The sequence below is a fragment of the Neofelis nebulosa genome, chromosome 10 (assembly GCF_028018385.1).
Source record: "Neofelis nebulosa isolate mNeoNeb1 chromosome 10, mNeoNeb1.pri, whole genome shotgun sequence".
NCBI classification, from domain to species: domain Eukaryota; kingdom Metazoa; phylum Chordata; class Mammalia; order Carnivora; family Felidae; genus Neofelis; species Neofelis nebulosa.
In genome coordinates, this window is record NC_080791.1 from 112,984,934 (window position 1) to 113,012,919 (window position 27,986).

The 27,986-nt window shown below is 56.5% G+C and overlaps 1 protein-coding gene across 1 annotated transcript; it reads right to left on the minus strand.

The window, feature by feature from the left end:
- Positions 1–1,080: 1,080 nt before the first annotated feature.
- LOC131488308 (uncharacterized) lies at positions 1,081–27,330 on the minus strand. The gene is made up of 8 exons (XM_058689988.1): positions 27,195–27,330; positions 22,630–22,758; positions 19,313–19,423; positions 14,891–14,975; positions 11,323–11,484; positions 10,370–10,558; positions 8,263–8,444; positions 1,081–3,052 (listed from the first exon to the last, which is right to left on the minus strand). The coding sequence occupies exons 1-8, from the start codon at positions 27,306–27,308 to the stop codon at positions 2,909–2,911; spliced, it is 1,116 nt and encodes a 371-aa protein (XP_058545971.1). The 5' UTR covers positions 27,309–27,330; the 3' UTR covers positions 1,081–2,908.
- Between the last annotated feature and the right edge of the window lie 656 nt (positions 27,331–27,986).

Consider the following 27,986-nt stretch of genomic DNA (forward strand, 5'->3'; position numbering starts at 1 on the left):
CCCCACTCGCGCTCTCTGTCTCTCTCTCTCCAAATAAATAAGTAAACTAAAAAAAAAAAAAAAAAAAGAAAGAATTACTGTAGAGGTTCTGGCTGAGCAGCTGGGTGAACAGCATGGTCATTCACGGGGACACAAATGAACGCTGCGATCAGGGATGTGTTAATCCCGAATGGGAGATGTTCTTGGCGTATTCTAGGTCGAGAAGCCCTTGGCGTATTCTAGACCGAAATGTTCTCGCAGTATTCTAGATCCCATCCCCTTCGCTTGCTGAGTCTTGAAGCTACATGCATCGAAAGACGTAAAAAGATTTACATCTCAAATAAAGCTGCTCCTCACCCTTCGTAAGTGAAATATCTGATTCTTCTAATGATTTTGCTTGGATTTTATTTGACATCTGTTTATTTTGTCCCCAGTCCCCTGGCATGACCCTTTCCAGCTTTCCTTTGTAAATTCATGCCACAAATGTGCTGTTCACTGTTATCTCCCATTGGCTACCCCCAAGTTATTTAAAGTGATTTTTTTTTTTAGTTTTTTAACTTTTATTTATATTTGAGAGACAGAGAGAGACACAGCATGAGTGGGCGAGGGGCAGAGAGAGAGGGAGACACAGAATCTGAAACAGGCTCCAGGCTCCGAGCCGTCAGCACAGAGCCCGACGCGGGGCTCGAACCCACGGACCGCGAGATTGTGACCTGGGCTGAAGTCAGACCCTTAACCCATGAACCCCCCCCCAGGGCGCCCCCTAAAGTGACGTTTTAAAGTTTCATGCATATGGTACAAAAGTCAGAATATGAAAAAGGGCAGCGGCCCGTCTGCCTCACGTCGCTTTGGATTCAGTTGTCCGCTCACAAGTAAGAAAAGTGTTCCGTAAGGGCTTACTACCTGACAAGTACCCTGATTTGTACCTTCAAGCACCACTGCCCGGAGCGGGGAGGAGGTCCTGCGTGGCTGTGCGCGTCTACGGAGGGGGGTGGCAAATTTTCTGGGTCTTTGCCGCCAGAGTATCTCCTTACTTACGTGTACCTACTTACTTACTTACATCACTTACGTGATGACACCCAGTGCTCATCCCAAGTCCCCTCCTCAGTGCCCGTCACTCACTTAGCCCATCCCCCCACCCAAAGCCCCACCAGCATCCCTCAGTGTGTTCTCTGTATTTAAGAGTCTCTCGTGGTTTGCCTCCCTCTCTGCCTTTGTCTTATTTTTGCTTCCCTTCCCTTATGTTCGACTGTTTTGTTTCTCAAATTCCACATGAGTGAAATCATAAGAGATCTGTCTTCCTCTGACTAATTTCACTTAGCATCATACCCTCTAGTTCCATCCATGTTGTCACAAATGGCAAGATTTCATTCTTTTTCATCGCTGAGTAGTATTCCTGTGTGTGTGTGTGTGTGTGTGTGTGTGTGTGTGTGTACACACTACATCTTCTTTATCCATTCATCCATCGATGACCATTTGGGCTCTTTCTGTACTTTGGCTATTGTCGATAGTGCTGCTGTAAACATTGGGGTGCATGTGTCCCTTCGAGACAGCACACCTGTATCCCTTGGATAAGTACCTAGTAATGCAATTGCCGGGTCAGAGGGTAGTTCTATTTTTAATTTTTTTGAGGAACTTCCATACCGTTCTCCAGAGTGGCTGCACCAGTTTGCATTTCCACCAGCAGTGCAAAAGAGATCCTCTCTCTCGGCATCCTCGCCAACATCTGTTGTTGCCTGAGTTGTCAATGTGAGCCATTCTGAGAGGTGTGAGGTGGTATCTCAGTGTGGTTTTGATTTGTCTTTCCCTGATGATGAGTGATGTGGAGCATCTTTTCATGTGTCTGCTGGGCATCTGGTTGTCTTCTTTGGAAAAGTGTCTGTTCATGTCTTTTGCCCATTTCTTCACCGGATTCTTTGTTTGCTGCTGTTTTCTCTCACTGCCTCTAGAATTTATTCATCGCCTTCCATGCTCGGAAGTGTCATCAGGCAGCGTCTGTGTGTGGGACTCTCCCAGGGCTCTGTCCACATGGAAAACGTGTCTTCAGTGGGGGAAATGCTTCTGCACTGTCTGTGGTTCCTTCTCCCCTGTAATGCTCACCCTCTGTACCCCTACAAGGTTTATCCACAGATTTGAACTCCTAGTCATTGTGTAATGACCTTCACCAAGTTAATTAGCCTCTGTTAGCTTCAGTTCCTGCATCATGAAATCAGCCTTAATAAACCAATCTCACAGCCGGGCATGAGGATTAAAGCCACCAGAAGGACACCAACCCCTTGCCGCCCCAACAGTGCCCTCCTGAACCAGAGCACGTGCTTCATCCTTCCCATTTGGGGTGTCACGTCTGCAGAAGGATGGCACTTCCCAGCCCCTGTGGTGCTTGGGGGCTGTGTGACTTGCTCCAGACAATTAACTGTGGGCAGATGTGCCCTGTGTCCCTGTCCGGCTGGAGTGTTTCATTGCCAGTGAAAGGCCCACCGGGCACTCTTGTGCTCACCCCCAGTAAATGACAATGTTCCAGACGGGGTCTGCTCTGTGGGTCAGATTCTGCCGTGAAGACAATCTAGGAAAGAGCCCCGCTGGCCTTCAACGGACATGCAGCATGAGTGGGAAACAGACTTTTGTTTATGGCACTGAGCCCGGGGGATGTCCCTTGCTGCCACACATTCAGCCATGCTGACCAATCCACGGGGGTCGGCAGAAATCCCCTCCCCTTCGTCACCTTGCATCAACAAAGCGACTGCCCGTGAGCGTTATCCCAAGATGTTGCCAGCCTTGCCCAGACTGTCTGTCCTTTATTGACCAGGTTGATGGAAGTCCGGGGAGGACTGGCCACCCTCACGTTCGAGCTGGTTCTCAGCACTGATCAGCCCGGCCAAGGTGGAGTTGGCATTGGTGGGCCAGAAGATGGCATCCACAAAGCCACAAATCAGAAGCTTCTCCTGCCGATGACAGAGGAACCGATGTCCTTATACTCCTGGCTGGTGACCCACATGTCCTTGAAGGTGGAAAGCGAGCACAGGATGGAACCCCCCACCCAGGCGCCATACGTGGAGTTGGGGCAGGTGGATACCTGGATAGGGTGGAGGAGGCAGAGAGAGGGGAGAGCAGGAGAGGGAGGGGAGGGGGGCGAGGCAGGGGCGGAGGGGTCAGAGGAGGGAGAGAAAGAAGCCAGAATCAAAATACTCCTCCAAACTTGAGACATAAACCTCCTGAACACACCTCACGGACGGTCATTTCTTCCCTCCGTGCAAATGCAATGCATTCCAACCTTTACAGGTGCTTGTCGGTGCACGTGCCGACTGCCCGTAGCTTCAAACCACGGGACAAAAGGAGCAAGAGCGGGAAGGAGTCACCCTTGGCTCTGAGACTCACTCTGAGATCTACGGCACATCTCCGAGTTGGTTAAAGTCCATGTGGGAGGCATGGGTGTTTTGCAGAAAAATTAGAAAATACAGATAAGCAAACAAGAGTCACAAACAACCTCGAGAAACCCCTTGAACGTTGGGGTGCACAGCCCTGGAGACTTGCACCGTGCCTCGCTCTGACTCCCGCATCGACACCTGCCCCCGCGTGCGTTCCCCGCACCTTGGATTCGGAGAGGGGGCAGCCTCCAAGCCAGGTCAGGGCACTTCTGGGCTGGGAGGAGCCAGACATCCGTGCTCCCATCGCCAGGGGGGGACCACTGCTCTGCAAGGTTCGAGTCACCTGCGCAAGGTCAGACAGTTGTCATCCTGACGCGTTCACCGCCTTTCCTTGACGCCCACAGACACATCAGGAGAGGACAGCCTTGTTTTTGTAAAACGAGAAGGCAAACGCACTGCGACAGGGATCCGGGGGGAAAGGGGATCTGGGGCGAGGACTTGGAAAGTCCAGGTGGCAGTGGGGTGAGGGAGGATGAGTCACCAGAGTCGGTTACCGTCCTTCACCGGCTCTGGCACACCACAGAACCCGGCCTGGGGCGAAAACATCGGCTGCTGTTGGTGAAGAGAAAAAACGCTGCCGAAAGGGTGAGTCAGGAGCGGGGAACGGAGCACCTTCAGGGTCAGGCATCAGGCAGAGAGCAGACAGTGAGTCCCAGGCACCCACATCCTCCGCCCGTCTTTGCTGCCACCCACAGGCTGTCACTGGGAAGAGTCACCTGTGACCTCTGCATCTTCTCTGAACACACGCAAAAGCAAACAAAAGCGTGCCCAAAACTGGGACGGTTCACGCATTCAGAAGAACGCAAAACTACCAACAGAAAAACGGCCAAAGGGTTGACATAAGCAAAAGGTTTAAGAAAGTTTAGAAAAGAAAATAAAGAGGGGGCGCCTGGGTGGCTCAGTCGGCTAAGCATCCGACGTCGGCTCAGGTCGTGACCTCACGGTCCGTGAGTTCGAGCCCCGCGTCGGGCTCTGCGCTGACGGCTCGGAGCCCGGGGCCTGCTTCGGATTCTGTGTCTCCCTCCCTCTCTGCCCCTCCCCTGCTCACTCCCTGTCTCTGTCTGTCTCAAAAAGAAAATGAAACATTTTTTTAAAATGATATAAAAAAGAAAATTAAGAGGACAAACTCCCGACAGCAGGGAGACCTACAGAAGTACTCACCTCCAGCAGGAATTAAAGAAACGCAAATTAGAGCCATCGGGTGCTTTCCATCCGGCCAGTTGGAAGAGCTTTAAAACCAGGGCCTCGTGCAGAAGGGGTGAAGGCGGGTGGGAGGCATGGGCTTCCGGTGGGGGAAGGCACAGGTGAACTCGGCACTGTCATCGGGCTGCCTGGTGGCAGGTGCCCCCCACACCCGCAGTGAGCACAACGTACCCGCTGGGTCTCACCCCTGAAGCTACCGTGACGTCGTGTGTCGGCTACCCTTCAGTTCCCAAAAAGGCAAAAGCAAAGAAGAGCCTAGAAAAGCAACCGACGTCCCCGTGCCCGAACGAGCGGAAGGGCGCGAGCCGCTGTCCCCCTGTGCCGACCGGCCCGGAGGCCGGTGGCTCCCGGGCACAACCTGGCCATCTGTTCAAGTAGCCTGACGCCAAGCACACGTTTCTGGCTCACGTGGATTCTAAGGCAGAAAAAAAAAATTGTAAACAAATAAGGGTAAATGGTGAGCAGAGCTTTAGCCCAAGAATCTTGTTAGGGCAGGATTTGGGTTGTCGGGAGGAAGGATCGTTTTGAAGGCTGGCCCGTGGGAACCAGCGGCTCTCGGAAGCGGTTCTCCCCCTTCAGAGGAAGGACTGGGGTGGGGGGGGGGCACCGTGGAGGTTAAATGCGCTGCACCCCCTCCCTCCCAGGGAGAGTCCAGACGGGAGGGCATCAGGCGGTGGCAGTGAAGGGAGACAGGTGCACCTTCGAGCTTCATATGGAGGAGTTTTGGGGGGCTGGAGGGCTTCCCTGAGGACTCAGAAGAGGGGTGGGTGGAAAAGCTTGGTCCACACGTCAGCTGGGCCGCCGGTAGGGCGGGACAAAGCCGACGGCCGGACAGATCCCCGCTGCGGGAGTGGTCGGGACACAGTGCAGGGAGGTAGGAGGTCACACGCCCCTGACTTCCGTTCGGGACTAAGCTGTGCCGTCCCTTCTGATTTAGTGACCTCACTGCAGGCCACGGCGCTGACGCTGAGTGCCCCCGAGAGCCGGCGCGTGAAGGGCGCGGGGCCTCGCACGAGGGCCCGAGGGGCCAAGGTCTGGGACGGCGGGTAAGATGAAATAATGGGGCCGCAGGCATCCGCAGGGAGGAGGCAGGCCCGTGCCAACTCCCCGAGGCCACGGACGGCACTGAGCACGCGATCGTGGAGGCCGACTGCAGACTCAGGAACCCCGTGTGGGCGTGCCTCTGGGGCACGGAAGCCGGCGGCGACAGCTACTATTTCGTGGTGAGGAAGCAATGGAAGGGATGGGCGGGTCACAGCGTCCCGCCCTCCTGCGCATTCTGTGACACGCGTACAAACAGGGCTCCGACGTGGGAGACCTTGTGCGTCTCCGGGTTTGCCTTTCCTGGGAATTCACGAATCTTCTCTGTTGTCCCAGTGACTGCCGGCCGGTGGCCAGGGCGGGGAGAGAGGATGGACCCACGCTGCCCAAAGCGCGGATGGCCGCCCTGGGCTCACTCTCAATGTCACCGTGGCCCACCAAGTCTGGCCACCAAGTCCGGCCACCAAAGTCTGGCCACCAAGTCCGGCCACCGTAGTCCGGCCACCACCAAGTCCGGCTGGGGAAGGAGGGAGGGAGGGAAGCAGGTAGGCCAGGGGGCAGGTGGGGCTCTGGGCAGGTAGCAGAAGACACCGAGAACTGAGCCAGAAAGTTCTCTCAGAGCCCCCCACCTGCCAGCAGGCCTGAAAGCCGGGCTGAGGCGTGAGGTGGCTGCTGGGGAGTTCAGGGACAGAGGGACTCAGTCCGTCCACACTTCCCGCCTCTGGACCCTGGCGGGTGTGCTGGTGGCAGAGCCCGTGGGTCTGCGGGGACGTAGCGGCTCAGCCCCTGCCCACGCGGTGTGCCGAGTGCCCGCACCTTGACCTGGCGGGGGGGGGGGGGGGTGGTGTGCAAAGGGTAGCGGTGAGCGGGGGCCTCGGGACACGAGGGGGCCAGCGTCTCCGGCAGGGGCTCCCAAGAGCTGCAACGTAGGAGCCCGTTGTGGGGGCCCCCGCGCGGCAGGTCGGGGGGGCCCGCGGCCTGCCTGAGGCCCAGCTGACATGGGACACCGCATAGAAGCAGAGGCCGCGAGGCCAGAAGCAAGCAAAGAGCAGGCTGCAGGAGGACAGCTCAGTGGAGGCGGCCCAGGGTGGCCGAGGGGGAAGGAGGCCTTTATTTAACCCCCATGGCGTGGGTGGGTCTGTCCCTCCAGCCTCGGCCAGCCAGGCTGGGCTTGTGCCCGAGCTGGCTCGGTCGAGTTAGAGACACAGTCAGCGAGGTACATTCTGCACTGTGCTAAGGGGGCCAGAAGTTCCCAACCCCTTACCTAGACCTTACTTGTAGGTTTTCTGCCATGACCGCGAGCCACTTTCATAGGGAGAAAAAAAGAAAAGCAGTTGTGAAAACCGGGGCCAAAGAGAAGTCAGTCTGACCAGGACATTCTGGGGAAGGGACAACCAGGGGACCGACCGGGAGAGGGCCAGTGGCCGCCGGGGGCAGGGGCGGGGTGACCAGGCCGGCACGGGAGCCCCAGGGCAGGGAGCGACTCCGTCAGACCGTCGGGGTGGACACCCGCCACCACACGTCCCCCTAAACCGGCAGAGGGTGCGAGCCCGGGAGGAGCCTTCCGTGAGCCGGGGACGCGGGTCGGCAGTGAGGCACCGATGCCGGTTCCTTTGGGCGACAGACGCATCACGCTCGAGCTAGATGTGTGTGCAACGGGCCGAGGCGGGGAGTGCGTAGAACTCTCCCCTTTCTACTCCGTTCTCCGTAAAGCTAACACTCCTCTAAAAGGCAGAGGCCATTAACTTAAAGCTGAATATATACGTCGCGCTTTTACAGGGTGCCAAGACGACGGGGGAAGCCGGCGCAAGGCCGGGGCCGGGCGGGGTGACGGGCTTCCTCGAGCAGGGGACGGGCTTCGGGCCTGCCTCTCCCCCGGCCGCCTGAGCCCGTCCTCCTCCCGTCTACACCCCTCCCTGGGCTCGTGGAGCCCGCCAGAGCCCCCGGCCCAGCTCCAAACTCTGTAACATCCTTGATCTGTTCTCCAACAGGCACCAGAGCACCACTTGTCTCCCCGAGCCACGCACCCCACGCAGGGATGGCCGTTCAGGCTGCCTCCTCCCCGGCGACCCTCGCCCCTCACCCCTACATCCCCGGCCCACCCGACACCTGCACCTGACAGTCTGCGCCCCGCCCCCAAAGTCCGCCGTCCAGCCTGGCTCTGCTCAAACCTCCCCGTCCTCTGGGTACAAGCCTCACACAGCCCTTCTCCTGTCTCAGCCCCGGCCAGCCCCTCCCAGCCCTTCCTTCCGGAAGCACGCCTCTGGGCCGCCCCAGGGGCTGTTCCCTCTGCGCTTCCTCAGATATCCCCGTGGCTCCCCTGCTCCTTCCAGAGGAGACCCACCCTGACCACTCACCCCTGCTTCCTCCGTGGCTTCCCCTGTGACTTATAGCCCCTCCTAACACATTTATTCCCTACTGTGTGGATTCGTGTTGTTTATGGCTCCCCCCACGCCCCCGGAACGTAAGCGCCAAGGATCTTCCACACTTCTGTTTACTGATGCTTCCCCGAGCACCTGACAACGTGCCTGGCACACCAGAAACCCTGTTATTCCAGAAATATCCGTGGGATGAACTCAGGAAGCCCCCAAAGGGTGCATCAGGGGGACCGTACCTTCACGTTAATTGTAGGGGAAACCAGGGTGGATATTTCTCTCTGCATCCGGAACCGCAGGCCGGAACAGGAGCCGGTACCTCCAGACAAGACAATGTGGCCGAAGAGAATCTTCCAGAGGGCGGGGCTGCAGGAGCTGATGCTCTGGAAGGCCTTCATATGGATGCCCAGGTCGTTTCTCCCTGTCGGGACGGGCGGAAAGAGACAGAAGTTTGGGGGCCAGAGACTCGGCCGGCTTCACCCTTGGGATCTCTCCTCCCAGCTGCAAGCACGGGGGGGGGGGGGGGGGGAGTCACGGGCTCCCCCCGGATCTCAGCTCCGAGGACAGTGGGCAAACATCAGCACCAACAACCACAGGGCCCTTGTGTGTGGGGCTCAACGGCTGATGGCTAAATACACAAATATTACTTCTCCTCTCTCATCTGAGATGATTTATATTCAGATGTTACTGACAATTATTAACCTTTAATGCAACAGCACCTATTACTTTCTGAACAGATTTCTGCAGACGCACCGTCCTTGCTCGGGTGGCCTTTGAAAAATTATACTGATGATTCCTTTTTTAAAAAAAGAAATTATTTTTTATTGAGGTGAAACTGGCATACAACATTATATTCGTTTCGGGCGTTCGACTTAATGATTCATTGTTTGTATATATCGCACAACGATCGCCACAATACGTCTACCTGACACCTTCTTGACTCATCATTAGTGCATAGACATAAACACAAGTATGCAGAGAACAGCCCTCAAGGACAAGGGCGTTTATTCCGGTGTGTTCAGCACTGAGAGCTTCTGGGAGGGGTGGCGGGGGGTGCCTGACAGTTACTCCCTCTCCTCACCTGGGATAGGACCTACCGCACAGCCTCGGGATAAAGAATGAAAAGGCTGATTTGCCAGAATCATCGAGAACGTGCCTGGCCCAATGAACGTGAACGCGGGCCGCCGATGCTCGGCTCTCATCACGGGGTTGGCCGTGTTCACGCTCACTGAGGTCCCCCCAGATGCGGAGGAGAAGGGTCACGTTGTGGGCGAGAAAATTCATCCGACGATGGTTTCCTTTATCCAACTTAATATTTCGGGGGGCATGGGCCATGTCTGAAGCCCTTATCCCCCGCGAACTCCAATGAGGAGAGCAGAGGTAAACTCAGCTCGCCCGCGCCAGATGTAAAAGCCACATCCTGACGAGGTACTAAGCCTAGGTACTAACCCTGGGGAAGTGGTTTTGTCCCTCTTGTTCCCCTCCGTCCCTCATAAATGCAGCGAGTTATTTTCACCAATGGATTCCAGGAGACGGCCGGTTTTCCGTGACGACCTGGAAACCTTCCCCATCAAGGAATTTTACAATCCATCCCATTGTCCCTGTTCTGCCATGCCCGCCAGGGAGCTTAGCCGACTCAGTACTCCTCTAGAACCGCGAGGTCACTGGGGCTGCTCCCACAGTCAGGCTGTTGTCCACAGTCCCGCAGAGGACAGGCGGTATACACGCATGGGAATATTCCTCAGCCACCAAGAAGTGTGAGATCTTGCCATTCACGGCAACGTGGATGGAGCCGGGGGTTGTAATACGAAGCAAACACGATCGCTCACCAACTCGCGCACCTGGAACTAACACCACACTGCATGTTACCTGTACTAGAACTTTAAAAAAAAAAAAAAAAAAATCTCTACACCAGCCAAAATGTTTCCGGTTCCCTCAGAATCTGTGGTCTTCGCCCTTCTGTTTTGTCTGCATTTGCATATTTCAAATTATTGCGTAAACAGGCGGAGTAGGAGTCACACAGCAGAAGGACAGTGAGGGGTCCAGCCGGGGACCCAGTCACACCCGACAAGCGTTTAGTGCTCTGCACCGGGTTTCCCCGCCTGTAACGTGAGCCACGTCACATGGGGCAGGATTGAAGGCTGCAGGCCCGCGTACAAAGGTCGGCAGAGTCACAGGCATACAGTAGGTGCTCAATAAGTGATAGTTGCTCCCACAGGAATGAGAAATGGGCACCTACTCACTACTGAAGACAGCGCCCCCCTCGTGACTGCCGGGCTCCGTCCCCCGTACAGCGGCCCTACTGTGTGCATCTGGGCTCACCCCTGGCCCCTTCCCGCCACTCACCCATGAGGTCCGCCCGGAAAAGCACTTCGGGGCAGAAGAACTTCTCCTGCCCGAGGGTGACCTCCTGGCCGTCGGGCAGCTGAACTTTCTGGGCGTAGGAAGGCGAGTCCGTTTTTGCTTTTTCCTTGTCAAAGTCCAAAGCCACATAGCAGTATTGTTCTTTTATGCTCCGGACGTACTCCCGGTCGCCTATGGGGGGAAAGGCCAAGGGCCAGACAGAGAAGGGCGTGACCCCAGATGGTTCACAGAGGCATCCCGTCCCCAGGGAGCACCTTCCTGAAGCTTCAGCTCCTCGCGATGGGGGCGAGGCGGCACAATCACAGCACCTGTTCCCGTTTTCATCTCCGATCCCAGCGCCTCTCGATCCGTAACGTACGCCGGGGGCCTGGGCTTGTGGGAGAGAACAGCAGAGCAGGGGTGTCCTGAACCGAGCTGCAAACATTCGGAAACTGCCTGCGTGTTACGTGTTGATATCCTGGGCCGGAAGACCAAACCCGATCTCATCACCTGTTAAAGCAGGGGCTGCTGTTGGTGCCCCGATCCCCACCTGCTGTGAATGTTGGTCGCGAACAGCTCAGAGCTGCCCCCTCCTGCTGACAGCTGCCCCAGCCAGCCAGGCCCCCTCACCCCGGAAACATCTGGAACGTCGCACCCCTCCCACCTTCTGGGTGGCTGACACAGAGTAACTATTCCGTAAAGCTTAGCCCATCGTCGTCATCATGTCACCGTGACCGTCACCGTCGTCACCCTCCTCCTCATCATCCTCATCACCATCATCCCCACTGTCATCATCAGTCACTAGGTGCCCCTAAACATAGGTAAAGTTATTTATAAGACTTGAATCACGGTCAAGTAGCCTTAGCTTTATAAGCCGAGGGCTGCAGGTTGAACAGCCAAGAAGGATATTACACCCCAGGGACTGGCTCGCCTGGACAAGAGTGGCAATTTCCTACCTGTGCTCACCAACGAGTGCCCACTGTCTGTCAGTAGTTGCAGGAGATACGAGGTTAGGTCTTGGCCTGCCATGCCCATCTGGATGGTTGACTGATGCAAAGGACAGCCATCAATGATGGGCACAAAGTACGTCATTCCTTCTCCAGACTCCATGGCTGTTCCTAGACAAGAGAACATGTTGGCATCATAACACAGGGTGCACGATATCCCTTACCAATGTCAAGTCTCCAGGAAGAGATAATAAGATAATAAGAAGATAAGGCAAAGGGTCTGAGGAATAAACTTTCTTCTGTAGGGGGGTGTGCTAGGATAAAAAGCTTATCTGGATCAGACCAAGCAAGGGCCAAGGGTTTTGGACAGAACACCTGCAAATTTTCTTACTCGACCAGACACACAGATGTTAGCAACAGTTGTTAGCAACAGGTGTCAAAGGGTAAGAGGGGGAGAATAATCTGCTCTTAATAGCTCTCTCCCTAAAAAACTCGGGGCACAACTCGATTGTCAGACGAGGCCGGGTGTGGTGAAGGAGGTTTACTTTTTAGTTAGCAAGGCAAAGTACAGGTCTCTGTGCTAGTCCAAAAGATGTGATGTGGTCACGGGGACACAGGTTTCACTTTGTGTGAAAGCATGACATGGGGCCATTAAGAGCGGACCAGGGGTCTGGGCGGTAGGCTCTTTTCACATGTTGGATCTGGTAACCAAGGCCTTCACATTTATTTTTTTTTTTATGTTTATTTATTTTTGAGGGAGAGAGAGAAAAAGAGAGAGAGTGTGAGCAGGGGAGGGGCAGAGAGAGAGAGGGAGACACAGCATCCGAAGCAGGCTCCATGCTCCAGGCTCCCAGCCGTCAGCACGGAGCCCAACGTGGGGCTCAAACCCATGAACGTGAGATCATGACCTGAGCTGAAGTCAGACGCTTAACCACCTGAGCCACCCAGGCGTCCTGAGGTCCTCACATTGTAAATGAGGCAAAAATGGGTCAAGAAGACCTCCGTGTCCAGGTAAGCTGTGGAACAAGGAGGGGGTCCCCCAACACACCCCTGAAACACCTAAAACAGAGAATAAAATACAGGAAACAACAGTTCTCAAGATATCGGACATCAAGCAACAAAGGACAGTCTCAGTGGTCCCTGAGAGACAGGACGTGACAAGAAGAGAGCACGGCAGACCATGATCCCTCATGAACACAGACACAAAACTCCTAAACAAAGTTTTAGCAAATATATACAAAGGCTAACTCATCATGACCAGATTGGTTTTATCTCAGGAATGCGAGGTTGTTTTGACATTCAGAAATCAATCAGTGCAATTCACCATGTTAAAGAACTAAGAGAGAAAAATCCACATGACCATATCAGTAGGGGCAGAAAGTGCATTTGACAAAATCCACTATCCATTCGTGATTTAAAAAGAAGAAACCTCTCGTCAAACTAGGAATACACGATAACTCCCTCGAAAGGATGTCTATGAAAAAGCTACAGCTGACAACACACTTAGTAATGTAAAATTGAATGATTTCCCTCTGGGGTCAGGAACAAGCCACGGATGTCTGCTCCCACCATTTCCATTTCTACTCAGTATTGTACCAGAGGTTCTCGCCAGAGCAATGAGGCAAGGGGGAAAAACAAAAACAAAAACAAAAACAAACAAACAAACAAAAACAATAAAAAGCACCCAGTTTGGAAATAAAGGAGTTAAACTATAGACAACAGGGTTGCCTAAGTAGAAAATCCTACCAGCACCGATAAAAGAGTTTAACGAAGGTGCCGAGATACAAATCATTATACAAAAGACACTTGTTTTCTGTATACTTGCATTGAACAATCGGAAAGTTAAATAAAGATACCATTTATGATACAATCAAAACATATAAAATACTCAGGAATGAATCGGATGAAAGATTTGCGTGATGTTTGCACCGTGAACCACAAATCACTGCCCAGAGAAATTAGAGAACCCTTAGGAGATACTCCATGTTTATAGAAGACATCGTTGTCACGATATCAGTTGTCCCCAGAGAGACCTATAAATCCAATGCAGTTCTAAAAAAAAGCATCTTTGGGTTTTGATCAATGTCTATTTATTTTTGAGAGAGAGAGTGAGAGAGAGAGCAGGAGAGGGGCAGAGAGAGGGGGGGACAGAGGATCCCAAGCAGGCTCCGCGCTGACAGCAGAGAACCCGATGCGGGGCTCCAGCTCACGAACCATGAGATCGTGACCTGAGCGGAGGATGGGTGTGTCACCACCGAAGCCGCTCAGGTGCCCCAAGATGCTGTTTTGATAGAAATTGACAAACTGACCCTGAAATGCATATGGAAATGCAAAGAACCTGGAATGTTCTCCGGGAAAAAAAAAAAAAAAAAAAAAAAAACATTATGAAACAAGAGACCAAAAGCTGCCACACTAACTTCTTATTCCAAGACTTAGACATCAACACAAGGTGGCATCAGCCCACAGGTGGACGAGTAGATCGACGGGACAGAATACGGAGTACAGAAATAGACCCACACGTACACGGACAACTGGTTTTCCAGAAGAAATGCACAGACGCAATTCAATGAAGAACACAGGGTCTTTTCAACAAGTGGTGTGGGGCCAACTGGACATCTATACGCACACCAAATGGTACCACGAGATACTATCGCCCTCCTGCTTCCAGGGCCACGATGACAAAGACCGGCCACGCCAATCTGCGGGGGAACCGCACGCTCACGCGGCTGGTAGTTTGGCGGATTTTTTTTAAAGCCAAAATACACTTACCATTGGGCCCCATCGTTTCACTTCTAGTGTTTTTACCCAAGTGGAATGAAAGCGTGTGTCCACGCAAAGACCTGTAGGCAAATGTTCACGGCAGCTTTATTTATGAGAGCTCCCAGCTGGAAACAACCCAAATGTCCATCCGGAGGCAAAGAGATAAGCAAACTACAGGGAGTTCACACAACGGAATACTGCTTGGCGAGAAAAAAAGAAATGAACCATTCTCCAAATAGTTATGCTGCGCAAAAAAAAAAAAAAAAACTTTGAAGAAAGGGTATATACCCAACAACATTTAAAAACAAATTTTTTAATGTTTATTTTTGAGAGAGAGAGACAGAGACAGAGCGTGAGCAGGGGAGGGGCAGAGAGAGGGAGACACAGAATCGGAAGCGGGCTCCGGGCTCTGAGCCGTCAGCACAGAGCCCGACGCGGGGCTCGAACTCACGGACCGCGAGATCGTGACCCGAGCCGAAGTCGGCCGCTTAACCGACTGAGCCACCCAGGCGCCCCCTATACCCAACCATCTATACAAATTTCTAGAAAATGCAATCTCATCTGAGGACAGACTAGAGCAGAGCGTGGGGAGTGGAGGGGAAGGGTTTAGCAGCAACGAATACGTTCGTCATCTTGACGATGGCCGCACAAGCGTATCCACACATCAGAACCTATCCCATTGCACAGCGTGGACACGCTGACTTTGCCGGGCACAAATCCCACCTCAGTAAAGCTGCGGAGGAGGGACATGTGCTGAGTGGAAGCAAACTGCTGGCCCGGGAGGGACACAAGGGGAGTTAGGAGCAGGGCCACTCACCGGAGGTCTGGCCGGAGGCGTATAGAGAAAGGACTCCCAGGTTGGCTAAGTACAGGGCGGGCACGTTGAAGGTCTCAAACAGGATCTGCGGAGAACAAGAACACTACCGTGCTAACGGCCAGGCCAGAGGCTGGAGGAGCCGGTGGGTCTTCCCTTAGCTCCCGGGCTCACAAAGCCCACCGGTAGGAGGCACTGGCTGCCCCAGAGATCCAGGCAACGGGGCCAGGGAGCGTGCCACACTTGACCCCAGCTCTGCCCTGACGAGCCCTGGGACACCGTTTCCCAGCCTGTGACGCGGGCTCACGTCCTTCCCGGGGACCTTATGGCGGGGGGAGACCTTAGTCACGAGACTGATGTGAGGGCATCGCAACATCTTGCAGACCACCGTGTTATCCCCACGGGGATGGTGCTGACTTCCCGGCACCACCATTGTTCTCTCCACGTCTTCGCCCCTTCTGCTCTTGGAGGGTAGGCGGACCTTACGCAAATCCCAACACTCTGACCTGGGATGGTCCGTTGTTTTGTAATAATGGCGACAGCAAAAGCTCACCGTTGGCTTGGTCAAGAACGCTCTGCTGGGTACTGCCTGCACACAGGCATGAACAGGGGAGACACAGTCCTGATCCTGCCGCCCGCGGCGTCCCCCCGGAGGTATGTGACACCGTCCTCCCCTGTCCACATGGGAGACCAGTGGACAAACATGTTAGGGGGCAGGTGTCAGGGGCGCGACATGAACCCGGGCTGCCAGACGCGACGAGGTACTGCCTCTGTGACGCTGGCTGAGCGAGCGAGTGATTTTCCTGCGAGATGGTGCCACAGGAATTTAAAGGTCCTTTTTTTAAGTTTATTTAGTCCGAGAGAGAGAGAGAAAGCGTGAGTGGGGGAGGGGCAGAGAGCGAGGGAGAGAGAGAATCCCAAGCAGCCTCCGCACTGGCGGCTCAGAGCCCGACTCGAGGCTCAGACTCACGAGCTGCGAGATGGTGACCCGACCTGAAGCCAGATGCGTCCCCGACTGAGCCCCCCCAGGCGCCTCAATTTAAAGATTCTTTTGAGGGTGGGACCAACGCGGGGTCACTCGGACGGTTGAAAGGCAGACTTTGTTGCAGCTCCAAACCGGCCAGGCAGGGCCACGGGAGGGTGGAACCCGGGGGACGGGATGACAGCCAGCTGGAGCTGTCGGGGAGCACCTTGTGGGCGGCCGGCAGGGTGGTTAGCTGGCTCTGGAGGGAGCCCTGTGGGCTGGCTCCCTTGAACAATTTCCTGGGCCCAGGGGCTGTCCCTAGCTGTGGGGACAAGCAGGGCAGGCGAGCAGTGGCCCTGAGCGGGACAGGACAATAAGGGGAATGGTCGGGGTGCAGGCTGCTTGAGGAGTGATCCGGCCGGCCTCTAGCCAAAGACCCCAAAACCCAGTAAAGCCAGCATTTGAGACGATGGAACGATGTTCCACAGAGCCGGGTCCACCACTGAGTGTGTGACTCCCCGGGGGGGTCACTAAGCATGCGTCTGGGGGCAGCCGCCCGGGGGGCTTAGGGGACTGACCCAAGAGAAGCGAAAACGTGTGTCCCTGCAAAGACTGGTTCACGCCTATTCTCACCGGCTTTATTCACCATGGCCCCCAAGTGGAAGCCACCGGGATGTGCGTTTGTAACGTGGCATGTGGAAGGCCAGGCCCGGACACAGGCACCACCTTGAAGGACACAGGGCAGGGGGGCAGTGTCTGGGAGTCTGTGCTACTCTCTGGTGCCCCCGGCACTTGCATCCTGGTGGAGGAGTGGCGGGTGTGGACGGGCAGCTTTTGCGATCCCACTAGAGACCCCGCCCCCTAAAAGCACAAAGACAAAACGCAACCTCAGCTCCCCTGGCCTGAGGTGAGGCCGGAGGTCTCAGAGCTTGGAAGGGTCTTTGGGTTCCTGCGATCAAAATCCCATTTTGCAGATGCGAATTCCGAGGCCAAGGAACAGGAAACAGCATCTACTGAATGCTCAACAGCCACTAAGCCCGGGACACGCATCTCACGCCGTGGATTCATTTCCTTTCTGCGATACCCCCAGGGTGACACCATTACCATCCTTCTGATGGGGAAATCAGGACACCTTGCGGATGCATATTCCTCCCCAGGCCACACGTGCTGGGAGAGCCTGGGCCAGAATCCGGGTCTTGAGGCCAAGCTGGGCTGCTCCCCGCATTGGCCTCTCTGCTGGGCCATGGCCCCAGGCATCCCGCTCACACACAGACTTATTCCGGGAGAAGTCAGCCCAGCCCTTCTCAGTCTGTCCCAGCCTCCGGGAGGAGCCTGGGAGGCTGGCGTCGGGACAGAGGGACTCTGCAGGGAAGAGCCCACAGATGGGGAAAAGTCTATTTTTCCGCACGGCGGTGGTGTTCCCTGTGCTGGGGGGCGGGCCACCATTGCTGGCCGCCCCCCCCCCGCCCCCCCGTCTTCCTGCAGAAGCTTCCATCCTTCTTGACCACTCTCTGCCTGGACTGTAGCCACGGGCCCCCCTCTGTGGGCGACCCCCTGGGTTCTGCCCGTGGGGACCCTGGAGAGAGGTCTGAGGGAGGCGGAGAGGGGAGGAGTACAGCTATCCCCCTGCTCCTTCGTTGTTGGTCCCTCCGAGGCCACGGCTCCTGGCAGAGGCCCTCTCAGGGCTACTAACCCCCCGGGCTCTGTCGGGCTTAGCAGGCAACAGCTTCCTGATACTAGCCCAGAGCTCTCGTTCACGTCCCTCTTCTAGAACTTAGGCTTGCCTTTGTGTATAATCTCTTCGGTAAAGTCTCATCAAAATGACCCCACGTGAGGGTCCCTTTGGTTTCCTGCTGGGACCCTGATATAATTAGGGGGTGAATTCAGAGAGACCCAGGGCAGGAAGACAGGCAGTGGACCCTGGAGAGGTGGACAAGTGCCGGAGACAGGCTGTGTGGCCGGCACAACGCTTTGTGTGAGGGTTAATTTTACGTGTCCGGGTTGCCTGGGCCACGGGGAGCCCAGACATTTGGCCAATCGTTATTCTGAGGTTGTCGATGAGGATGTTTTTGGATAACGTTAACATTAATATTGACATTGGATAATAAACATTAACATAAATCTATGGATTGAGTAATGCCAATTACCCTCCCCGCAGTAGGTGGGCCTCGTCCAATCAGTTGAAGATCTGAATAGAGCAAAAGGCTCCAGCCTGCTGACTCTCCCTGCAGACCCTGGCATTTGTCAGTCCCATAATCGTGTGAACCAATGCCTCAAAACAGATCTCTTTCTACATATACACGTGTGTGTGTGTGTGTGTGTGTGTGTGTGTGTGTGTGTGTGTTCCACTCTTTCTCCGGAGAGCCCTGAGACAGTTTGGAAGAGGCACATCGCCGTCGGGTGAGGGACAGTCCTGCTTCCCTCTTCTCTCTCCAGCTCGCTGGGGATCCGATGGGCACACGCTGCTCTCAGCCTGGATCCCTGCTGTTTCAAAGCCGTGGGCTCTGTGCCCGTGTCCACGTGGAGACCAGCCATGGCCCACTTCTGCAATCCACCTGTCCACGTGCAGAGGAAGACTCGTCGGCCCCCTCGGGGCTTTGTGTTAAATGAGGCGGCAGCTCACGCCCGTGCCGTGATTGATGGCGCTGTTTCTGGGCCACGGCACAGGCCTCCTCTGTGGGCAGGTGGTGCTGGGGGCCGCTGGCCTGCCCTTCGGGTCACTGCTCACTGCAGGGGACACCATCGGGCTCTAGGGGCCGTGGGCCAGGTGGCAGAACCTTGCCGTTTCCTTAATTAGCTCCTGGACGTCCTCATTAGGCAAAGCCTCATGACGCATCTGAAACCTGGACAGCCAGCGGTGGCCCCGCGGCCCCTCCCCACCTGGACCTCACTCCAGCCCTAAGAGGGCTCTGCTGGGGGGCACTCTCCTTCCTTCCCCGGCCTGTCCTTGACAGCCTCCGAGAACCAGCTCAACCCAGTTCAACCTGGTCGATCCGATCCACACACACCACCAACTCCTTGCCCGAGGGGCAGGCCCAGGGGGAAGGTGGGAGCTCTCAAGGCAGGTTGGAGCTCCAAGCAGGACAAACCGCACCGAGAGAGCAAGGCCGCAGGGTCAGGCCTCGAGGGCCCAGCGGGCCTCCCAGCCACCTGCCCTGCCTGCTTCCACCCCTAGACCCTCCGATTTCCTCCTCTGTGCAAAGGGACTGTAACTGCCCAGCCCATAGACTGGCTGCGAGGTCCAAGTGCTCACCCACTTGGTGACCCCTTGGTGAGCTCTCCCGTGGCACCTGTCATGCCTGCCGCCAGGGTCAAAGGGGACAGATCTCTCCCGTGTCTTCATCTCGCTGAGCAAAGGGATGACGCCCTGAGGGGGTCCCCGAGGTTCAAGGCTCAAGGGGAGGCGAGAGCTGCCCTCCCCGTGGCCTGTTCCCTGACTCGCCCACCACGTGGCCCCTTACCTGTGACATCTTCTCTTTGTTGGACATTGTGTTTAAAGGCGGCTCCGTCACCATGAGAGGATGCTGTTCCGGGGCGACGCGGAGCACCTCGTAGAAGGAGTGATGCCAGATCTGTGGAGAGAGCAGGAGACACGGTGAGGCACGTCCGTGAGCCACGGCCGATCTTCTGGAAGTGCGATGGAACCTGTCTACCCTGCAAAGTGGCTTCCGCAGTAGCTTATGTGATTCACAGCAGGAAGGACAGAGCGGCTGCAGACGAGACAAGACACAGAAGCTCCGTGTGTGTGCCGGGCCTGGAGTCGGGACGGGGAGCAGACAACGATGTGTGAGGCCTAGTCCTCGTCTGACTGGGCAGCAGACGTGGGCCCCAAGACACAGCGGGGGCGGGGGGGAGTATGGCACCAGGCGTGGGCCCAGAAAAGGAACTTGACTCTTATGTGCTGTTTCCTCGTCTATAAAATGGAAAACTTTCCCTTCCTTGGAGAGGGTCACGAGGACATCGTGGAGGGTCTGGCACAACGTTTGTAGAAAACCGAGCGTATATGTTTCCTGTGGCTGCCGTAACAAAGATCACGGCCCAAGTGACTTATACAACAGCCTCCCGGTCCTGGAGGCCGGAGCCCGAAGTCCAGGCGTGGGCAGGGCCGGGGCCTCCCAAGGCCTCTCTCCTTGTGTGTGGACGGCCACCCTCTCCCTGTGTCCTCACGGGGTTGTCCCTCCGTGCATGTCTGTGTCTTGATCCCCTCTTCTTACGAGGACCCCGGTCACGTGGGATCAGGGCCCACCCCAGTGACCCCTTTGAGGAAGCGGGGGAGAGGGAGACACAGAATCTGAAGCAGGCTCCAGGCTCCAAGCTGCTGGCACAGAGCCCGACGCGGGGCTCGAACCCACGAACCGCGAGATCATGGCCTGAGCTGAAGTTGGGTGCTTCACCAACTGAGCCACCCAGGCGCCCCTTGGTCACCTCTTTAAATACCCCATCTCCAGATACGGTCATGTTCCGAGGTGCTCAGGGGCAGGACTCCAACATAAGAAACTGGGGGACACGACTCAGGCCACAGCACCTACCGAGTGCTTGGTGCACAGTAGGTGCTCAACAAGCAATGAATAATGCTCCTGCCTGCCTCTGGGGAGGAGGCTCCATGGGGAACTGAAAACAGAAGTGAGGGGAAGTTCAATGGAGGAAGGGTTTCAGGAAGGGGGGACGCGGAAACACACGGCAACATGGCGCCCATGAAACCCAAAGGCCAGATGGGTGGGCTCGCAGCTAGATGTCCAGCCACTATGGACTGGAGCAGGGAAGTGACATGATCAGATGGAGAACAGTCACTTGACAGGCCGTGTGGGGGTGAACGTGGGGTGGGGGGTGCAAGGTAGGAGGAGGGGTACCATGGGGGAGGATCGTTGCAATGACCCCGGTATTTGGACAAGCGTTGAACCAAGAACTTGAACCAGCTGAACACACCAGAAGTCAGCTCCACTGGGTCAGCCAGGCAGCTGAGCCTGCACCAGAGAGGGGAGGGGAGGGTGGAGGCTACGGCCCAGACAGCCCGGGGCCCAGGGGCTGGTGGGCCGCACACTCCAAAGACCTGTCTACACCGCTTCAGTTCCTGTATTCCCTGTGACATGCTAACGGAGGGCTACAGCCAGAATCAGAGCCAACGCTTCAGCCGTGTAGACAGGAAGTGTCTGTGAGCGACACTCCCACAACCCCTTCAAGACGACCCCAATGAACACACACCTCCTGACATCCACACCCTGTGCAGACCTTTCCCCCGCTGAACCAGGACCGGCTCGTGCGACCCACAGAATATACCAACAGTGAAGGTGTGTGTGGCCCATAGGGCTACATCATAAAGCCATCGCAGCCTTCACGTTGGCCACCTTGATTGTTTCCTCCAGGGGAAGTCAACCACCATGCTGTGAGGGCATTCCAGGACCCCTGCAGAAAGTCCCCAAGAAGGACCACCTTGCCAGCCCCATGGAGCACCACCATGGAAATGTCTGCTCCAGCCCTGGTCGAACCTTCAGATGATGCACCCCCAGCTGACTCCTGACTGCTGCTCCATGAGAGACCCCAAGCCAAAACCACCCAACTGAGCCGCTCCCAAACTCTTGACCCACAAAAACCGTGAGAGGAAGTAGATGGCCATCGGTGTTTTAAGCTTCTAAGTTTGGGGGTGATTTGTTATGCAGTGTAGATAATTAATAGATCTTCCTAGGCAGCGTGCAAACTTCAGCCATATGTGGAGACCCTGATCAGAACCTTTGGTTGCTAAGACAGAGTGGTTCAAATAGCCATATCGAATACGTCTGTATTGCACTGACCTACGGAATTTTTTTCTTATGGTAAAATGTACATACCATAAAATTCACCAATTCAACCTTTTTAAAAAGTGCACAGCTCGGTGGCAGTAAGTATATTCACACTGCTGTGCAACCTTGAACACCATCCGTCTCCAGAAATTTGTTACCGTCCTCAACCAGAACTCTGTCCCGTTAAACACTAACTCCCCATTCCCCTTCCCCCAGCCCCCTGGTGCCCGCCGTCCACCTTTCTGTTTCCACGAATCGGACAACTCAGAGTCCTCGTATGGGTGGAATCCCACAGTTTTTATCTTTTTCTGCCTGGCTCATTTCACTCAGCCTCATGTCCTTAAGGTCTGGCCGTGTTGAAGCGGGTGTCAGAACTTCCTTCCTTTTCAAGGCAGAGTGATAGTCCGTTATGTGTGCAGCACATTCTGTTTATCCATCCATCTGCCGATGGACACCTTGGCCGTAGTGAATGTGGGTGCGCAGATGTCTCTTCCCGCCCTTGTCTTCGATTCTTTCATGTTTTGGAACCTCCGTACCGTGATCCGAGTGACTGCACCATTTTACGTTCCCACCAGCCCTGCGTGAGGTCCCAAGGCCAACGCTTGTCATCTCCCGTTTTTCTGCTTGTTGCTTTAAACAGGCGTGGAGTGGATTAAGGACTTTTTAGCCATTTCCTTGAGTCCATACAACAGCACTACACGCAAGAAAAAATTACACCCCTTTCTTACAGGTAAGGAAACAGAGGACCAGGGAGGCTGGTGACTCGTCCAAAATGACACAGGTGATAAGTCGTGGAGACAGGATTCAGGCTCAGGTCTCAGACCCCACGACCCATGTGGTTCGTAGCGTGGTGTAGCATCCACGGGGACCAAGAGAGAGGCCCAGAGAGGCCCGGATGCCAGGGCACCTCCCCCCCGCCAGTGCCAGGGAGCAGATATGCCCCCCGAATGTCAGTAGGGGCCCCGGGGACAGGTCCCACCCCAGCAGGAGCTGCAGCCTACCTTCTCCATGTTGGCCCAGTTCGTGACGGTTGCCCGGGAGATGGGATATTGTAGGCTAAGTTCCCCTCGCTTATGCTGAGCCTCGTCTCCGAGGAACCAGTCCTCCTCGCCCATCCCCACCAGCGGATTCTGAAAGACACAGGCCAGGACAGGTCAGCTCTCGAGGGTGACTCACCTCCACTCGGCTTCCACGTGCTGATGCACAAGGAGCAATGGCGAGGAGCCGTGACGTGCAGCTGGGGGGCCACTCCAGGTCACGGCGCTGGCGGTGGTGGCCTTCTCAAGCTTGCGTGCCATTTCAAGATGCCACTGAGACGTTTTAGCAAAATGACCTGCAAGGTCAGAGTGCCCCCAGGGGCGCCTGGGCGGCTCAGTCGGTGAAGCGTCTGACTTCGGCTCAGGTCGTGATCTCGCGGTTCGTGGGTTCGAGCCCCGCGTCGGGCTCTGTGCTGACGGCTCGGAGCCTGGAGCCTGCTTCGGATTCCGTGTCTCCCTCTCTCTCTCTCTGCCCCACCCCTGCTCACGCTCTGTATCTCTCTGTCTCTCGATAGTAAATAAACGTTAAAAAAGAAAAGAAAAAAAAAAGAAAAGTCATTGAAAAAAAAGTGTTCTTGAGGACACTGGCCTTGTCCACTTTGCGGGTGGGAAACACGAGGGGAACGGGGGTGGGGGGAGCCGTGGAGGAGGGCACGGTGTCGAGCAGGGGCACCGGCTGCTGCATTCACCCTGGAAACCCGCCGGGGGAAGGGTCTGCAGGTGAATTTAGTTTGTCATCCCTTAAGAAGACGGACCTAAGTGCTTTCGTGGCAGGGTGAACCGTTTATTCCGTCATCCAGAAGGGATTTGCCGGTTGGTCCGTGTGTAAATCTGCATCTGCCAAAAAGCAGACACCAACACAGCACGAAAGGCGTGAGGGTCTCGCTAGGAACCCACCTACATGAGAGAAGACAGGGGCGCCCGACCAGGCTGTGGTCCAAGCCCGAGCCTGGGTACAGGACGGAGGGCTGGATGGGTGTCCTGGAACAGCAGGTGGTCGGCGAGGCCACCGGGCAGCTCCTGAGCCGGTCGTCCGGGAAGGGAGGCGCGTGTTTCCCGAAACGGGTCTGTCTGGGGATCCCTGCCGTGCTCAGCAGTCTGTAGGAAGCGTGGCCTTGTTGTCACGCAGCCGTTGTGCCACGGGGATGCCGGGCCTCGGTGGCGGCGTGGATTTCAGAGAGGCCCGCTCTTGAGGCTACCACAGCTCACGCGCGCAGAGCTCTTTTGCCTGAGGAATTTCTCTCCAGGCGGAGGGGTTTGCTCTGGGGGACAATCCGCGAGACCCCGGCAAGCCGCTGGCCTTCTCCGCGCCGCACCCTGTCTCCGTCGGATGGAACGTCTCCCATTCCGCCTTCCTCGCCGCGGGGCCGTCGGGGAGCAAGTCAGAGAGACCGCCGATGGGAACACGCTTCGTCACCCGAGTGGACACGCGGGTGTGGACAGTCCACGCTGCCCTGCCTCGGAAGCTTCTGGCTTGGCCAAACCTTCCCGAGCGAGGGGAGCAGGGCGAGGGATGCCTGCGGGCTGGGGACGAGCGTGTCACGGGGTCTGAAGCCACTGCTTGAAATGCCCGGCTGGACGGGGCTGGGGTCGCAGCGGCCGCTCCGGTGGCCGTGGACCGAGTGCCCCTCCGGGGCGCGGGGCCTCCCGCCAGGGATCTCACTGCCGGCTCGCCGCCAGACCCAAGAGCACGGAGGGGCCGCGGGGCTCGTATCTGGAGCGAAATGTGAGCCCACGCAGAGCATCCCGGCAGGTGCTGACTCCTCTTGGACAGAGAAGCGTCCCTCCTGCTGCCCGGGGCAGGCCCCGAAGGCGGGGAGGGCGGCGGCCCAGCGCCTCACCAAAACAGTGCTCCCGGCTCAGTTCCACCCTTTACTGTAATTCATTATGGCCACTCGTCTCTATTTTGGCGAGGAATTTGATCTCTTTCCCTGTGATTTTTTGCTTTATTGCGTATGTAACTCGTTTTACCTACAATCCTGCTTCCCACTGTCCCACTCTCTGCACAGCTAACAGGGATCTGTCCCTCCCCTGGGGTGGTGGGAGCTTTCACGTTGCAGGACGAATTATTGCACCTGCTGGGACCACAGATGCCACGCCAAGGATTTCAAAGCAGATTCTCGAAGGACTGGATGCGGGGCAACGGTTACGCAACATTGGGAGTTTGAAAGAGCCGGCAGGGAACACGGAGGGAGCCCGGAGAGTACAGCCCCAGGGCCGCTGGTGGGCCGCGGGGAGCTGTGAGAGGGCAGGACACAGGGCAGAAAGGGCAGAAACACGGAAAGGAAGGCCCGCCTCCTCCTTCTACCTCCCAATCTGCCTCCACGGGGAGCCGGTGATAGGGGCGTCCCAGCCCGAGAACCGCACAGCAGGATGATGTCGGGGCCCACGGACAACAGGCAGAACCCAGCTGTAGTGGGTTGAAGGGTGGCCCCCAAAAGATGTGTCCACATCTAAGCCCCGGAACCTATGTGGATGTGACTGTATTTGGAAGCAAGGTCTTTGCAGATGTGATTAGTTTAAGGGTATTGAGGGGCGCCTGGGGGGCTCAGTCAGTTGAGCGTCCGACTTCGGCTCAGGTCATGATCTCAGGATCTGTGAGTTCAAGCCCCGCGTCGGGCTCTGTGCTGACAGCTCGGAGCCTGGAGCCTGCTTTGGATTCTGGGTCTCCCTCTCTCTCTCTCTCTCTCTGCTCCTCCCTTACTCATGCTCTCCCTCTCTCTGTCTCTGAAAAACGAATAAACCTTAAAAAAAATTTTTTTTGGGGCGCCTGGGTGGCGCAGTCGGTTAAGCGTCCGACTTCAGCCAGGTCACGATCTCGCGGTCCGTGAGTTCGAGCCCCGCGTCAGGCTCTGGGCTGATGGCTCGGAGCCTGGAGCCTGTTTCCAATTCTGTGTCTCCCTCTCTCTCTGCCCCTCCCCCGTTCATGCTCTGTCTCTCTCTGTCCCAAAAATAAATAAAAAAACGTTGAAAAAAAAAAAAAAAAATTTAAAAAAAAAAAATAAAAAAAAAAAATAAAAAAAAAAAAAAAAAAAAATTTTTTTTTACATTTAAGGATATTGAGGTGGGATCATCCTGGATTATTGGGGGAGGGAGGGCTAAATCCAGTGACAAGTGTCCGTATAAGAGCCAGAAGCAGGAGATGTGAGACAGAGCGGAGGCTGGAGGGGCATAGCCACGAGCCCAGGGGCGCCCGGAGCCCCGGCAGCTGGAGGAGCAGGAAGGATGGTCCCTTTGCACCGGCGGAGGGAGCTCAGCCCTGCTCACACCTGATTTAGGACCTCTGGCCTCCAGAGCTGGGACACAATAGGTCCGTGGTCACCGGTCATGGCCGCCCCAAGCAGGACACTCACATTCCTCACCGCCGGCACCCTGAGCATCATCCCCATCCCCGTTCCACACCGCGAGGGGCCAGACTCCGGGCCAGGCATTCGGGCACCGCCTCACTGAAGCTTCCCCCGGATGTGGCACGTGTGTGTTCGTTCACCCTGCCCTGTGCACGGGGAGTCGGAGCCCCAAAGGCAACTTGCCCCCAGTGACACAAGTGCGGAGGCAGGGCCGGTGTTCGGATGTGGGTCTCCTGACCCCGCAGCCCCCCACGCTTCACCGCTAAGCCCTGCGATCTCGAAGAAACGGGCCGGCCAGCCAGCGAGGGCGCAGTCACCTGCCGTGACCCACCTAGGGAAAGGCAAGGACTCTCTGGCTTTCTGCCCCCCAGCACGCCCCGGTAGGAAGGCCGGTCTTAAAACCCCAGCGGCCTGCTAGAAACATCGCCATTGATTTGCTCCAAGGGATGCAGAGCCCAGGCGTAATCACCCCGGGACCCAGACATGTGGGGCTCCCCACGTGACCAAGGTGCCCCCTCTCACGGATGGGTAGGCTTCCCAGGGAGGAGCGCGGTGACTCAGCACCGGGGCCTTGAAGCCAGGTGGCGGGGGGGGGGGGGGGGGGGGGGGGGGGGGGTCCTGCCTCTACTGCTCGCTCACACAGGGACATGAGCACGTTTCCTCTCAGAGATGCCGGCCCGTCTTCGGGGAGAAGGGCCCCACGGCAACTCGCCGGTAGGGCCACCAGGCTCATGTCAACTCAGCGAGTTACAGTCGTTATGTGAACTGAGCGTCTCACAGCTGCTTCGAGTGGGAGAAGTTCCAGGACGTGGCAGGGCCCTCGGTGGCGGGAGGGGGGCGGGGGTGGAGGGGGGAGTGGCCACCTTGCAAAGGACACGCAGGTCTGGCCGTCCGAGCTGGAGCACGTCCTATGTCCTATCCGCTGCCCCCGGGGAAGGTTCAGGAAGAGGTGCCTCCGGCCTGCACGTGACTTTTGATTGGTGTGCGCGGGGTTTGCAGAAAAGTGAGTTCTCCTTGAGATCTTGACGCTAAAACCTGAATTTCTTACACACGGAGTCAATCACCAGATGGACCAGCAAATCCGGTCCTGAGAACAGGCCCGGGGGAGCCAAACACGGAGCCTCAGACGCGTCGCCCGCGCCCCCGGCAGCCCTGGGCACAACGAGGGTCAGAGCAACTCACGTCGTGTCGAAGTTTCCCGAGGAGGGTGGGGAACACGGCCAGGGGGGTTTCCATGCCCGCAAAGCCCACCTTGCTGAAGCCCGAGCCGTAGTCGCAGACGAGGGGCACGTCCATCGTGATGAGCGCGGCCTGGACGGGCTGCGGGAGACACAACAGGGTGATTCGAGCATTTGCGAGGCGCCCGACGGCGGGGCAGGTGCCGCCTGGATGTGGGGCACGACGGCGGGGGGAGGGGTGGACGTGGGCTCTGCGCTCACGGCTGTGCAGTCGCCCCTCCCCCAGCCCGGAGTGGGCCCCCCCCCCCCCCCCCCCGCCGGGTCAAGTCACCGTCTGGGTGCTGAGGGCAGTTTCTGGAACTAGTGGGCTTTCAAAATTCTTTGTTTAATTTTTTTTAATGTTTATTTAATGTTTATTTATTTTTGAGAGACAGAGAGGGAGCGCACGCACAAGCAAGGGAGGGGCAGAGAGAGAGGAGACACAGAATCCGAAGTGGGCTCCAGGCTGTGAGGTGTCAGCACAGAGCCCGATGTGGGGCTCGAACTCACAAACTGCGAGATCATGACCTGAGCTGCCCTGAGGGCCCTGGCACCTCTGAGCCGGCCATCGGCCGGATCAAGGACGCCCCCGGGGGTCTTCTGCTTTAGGCCCCTGCGGTTCCCCCTGCCCCGCCCCGTCTGGATCATCACGGCTGTCCCATGTCACGTCTCCCATCCGGACCTCGAAGCCCGGCTCCCAAGCGAGGTGCGGTTCATCCGTCATCCACTCCCCTACAGAAAACCGCGCCGCAAACCC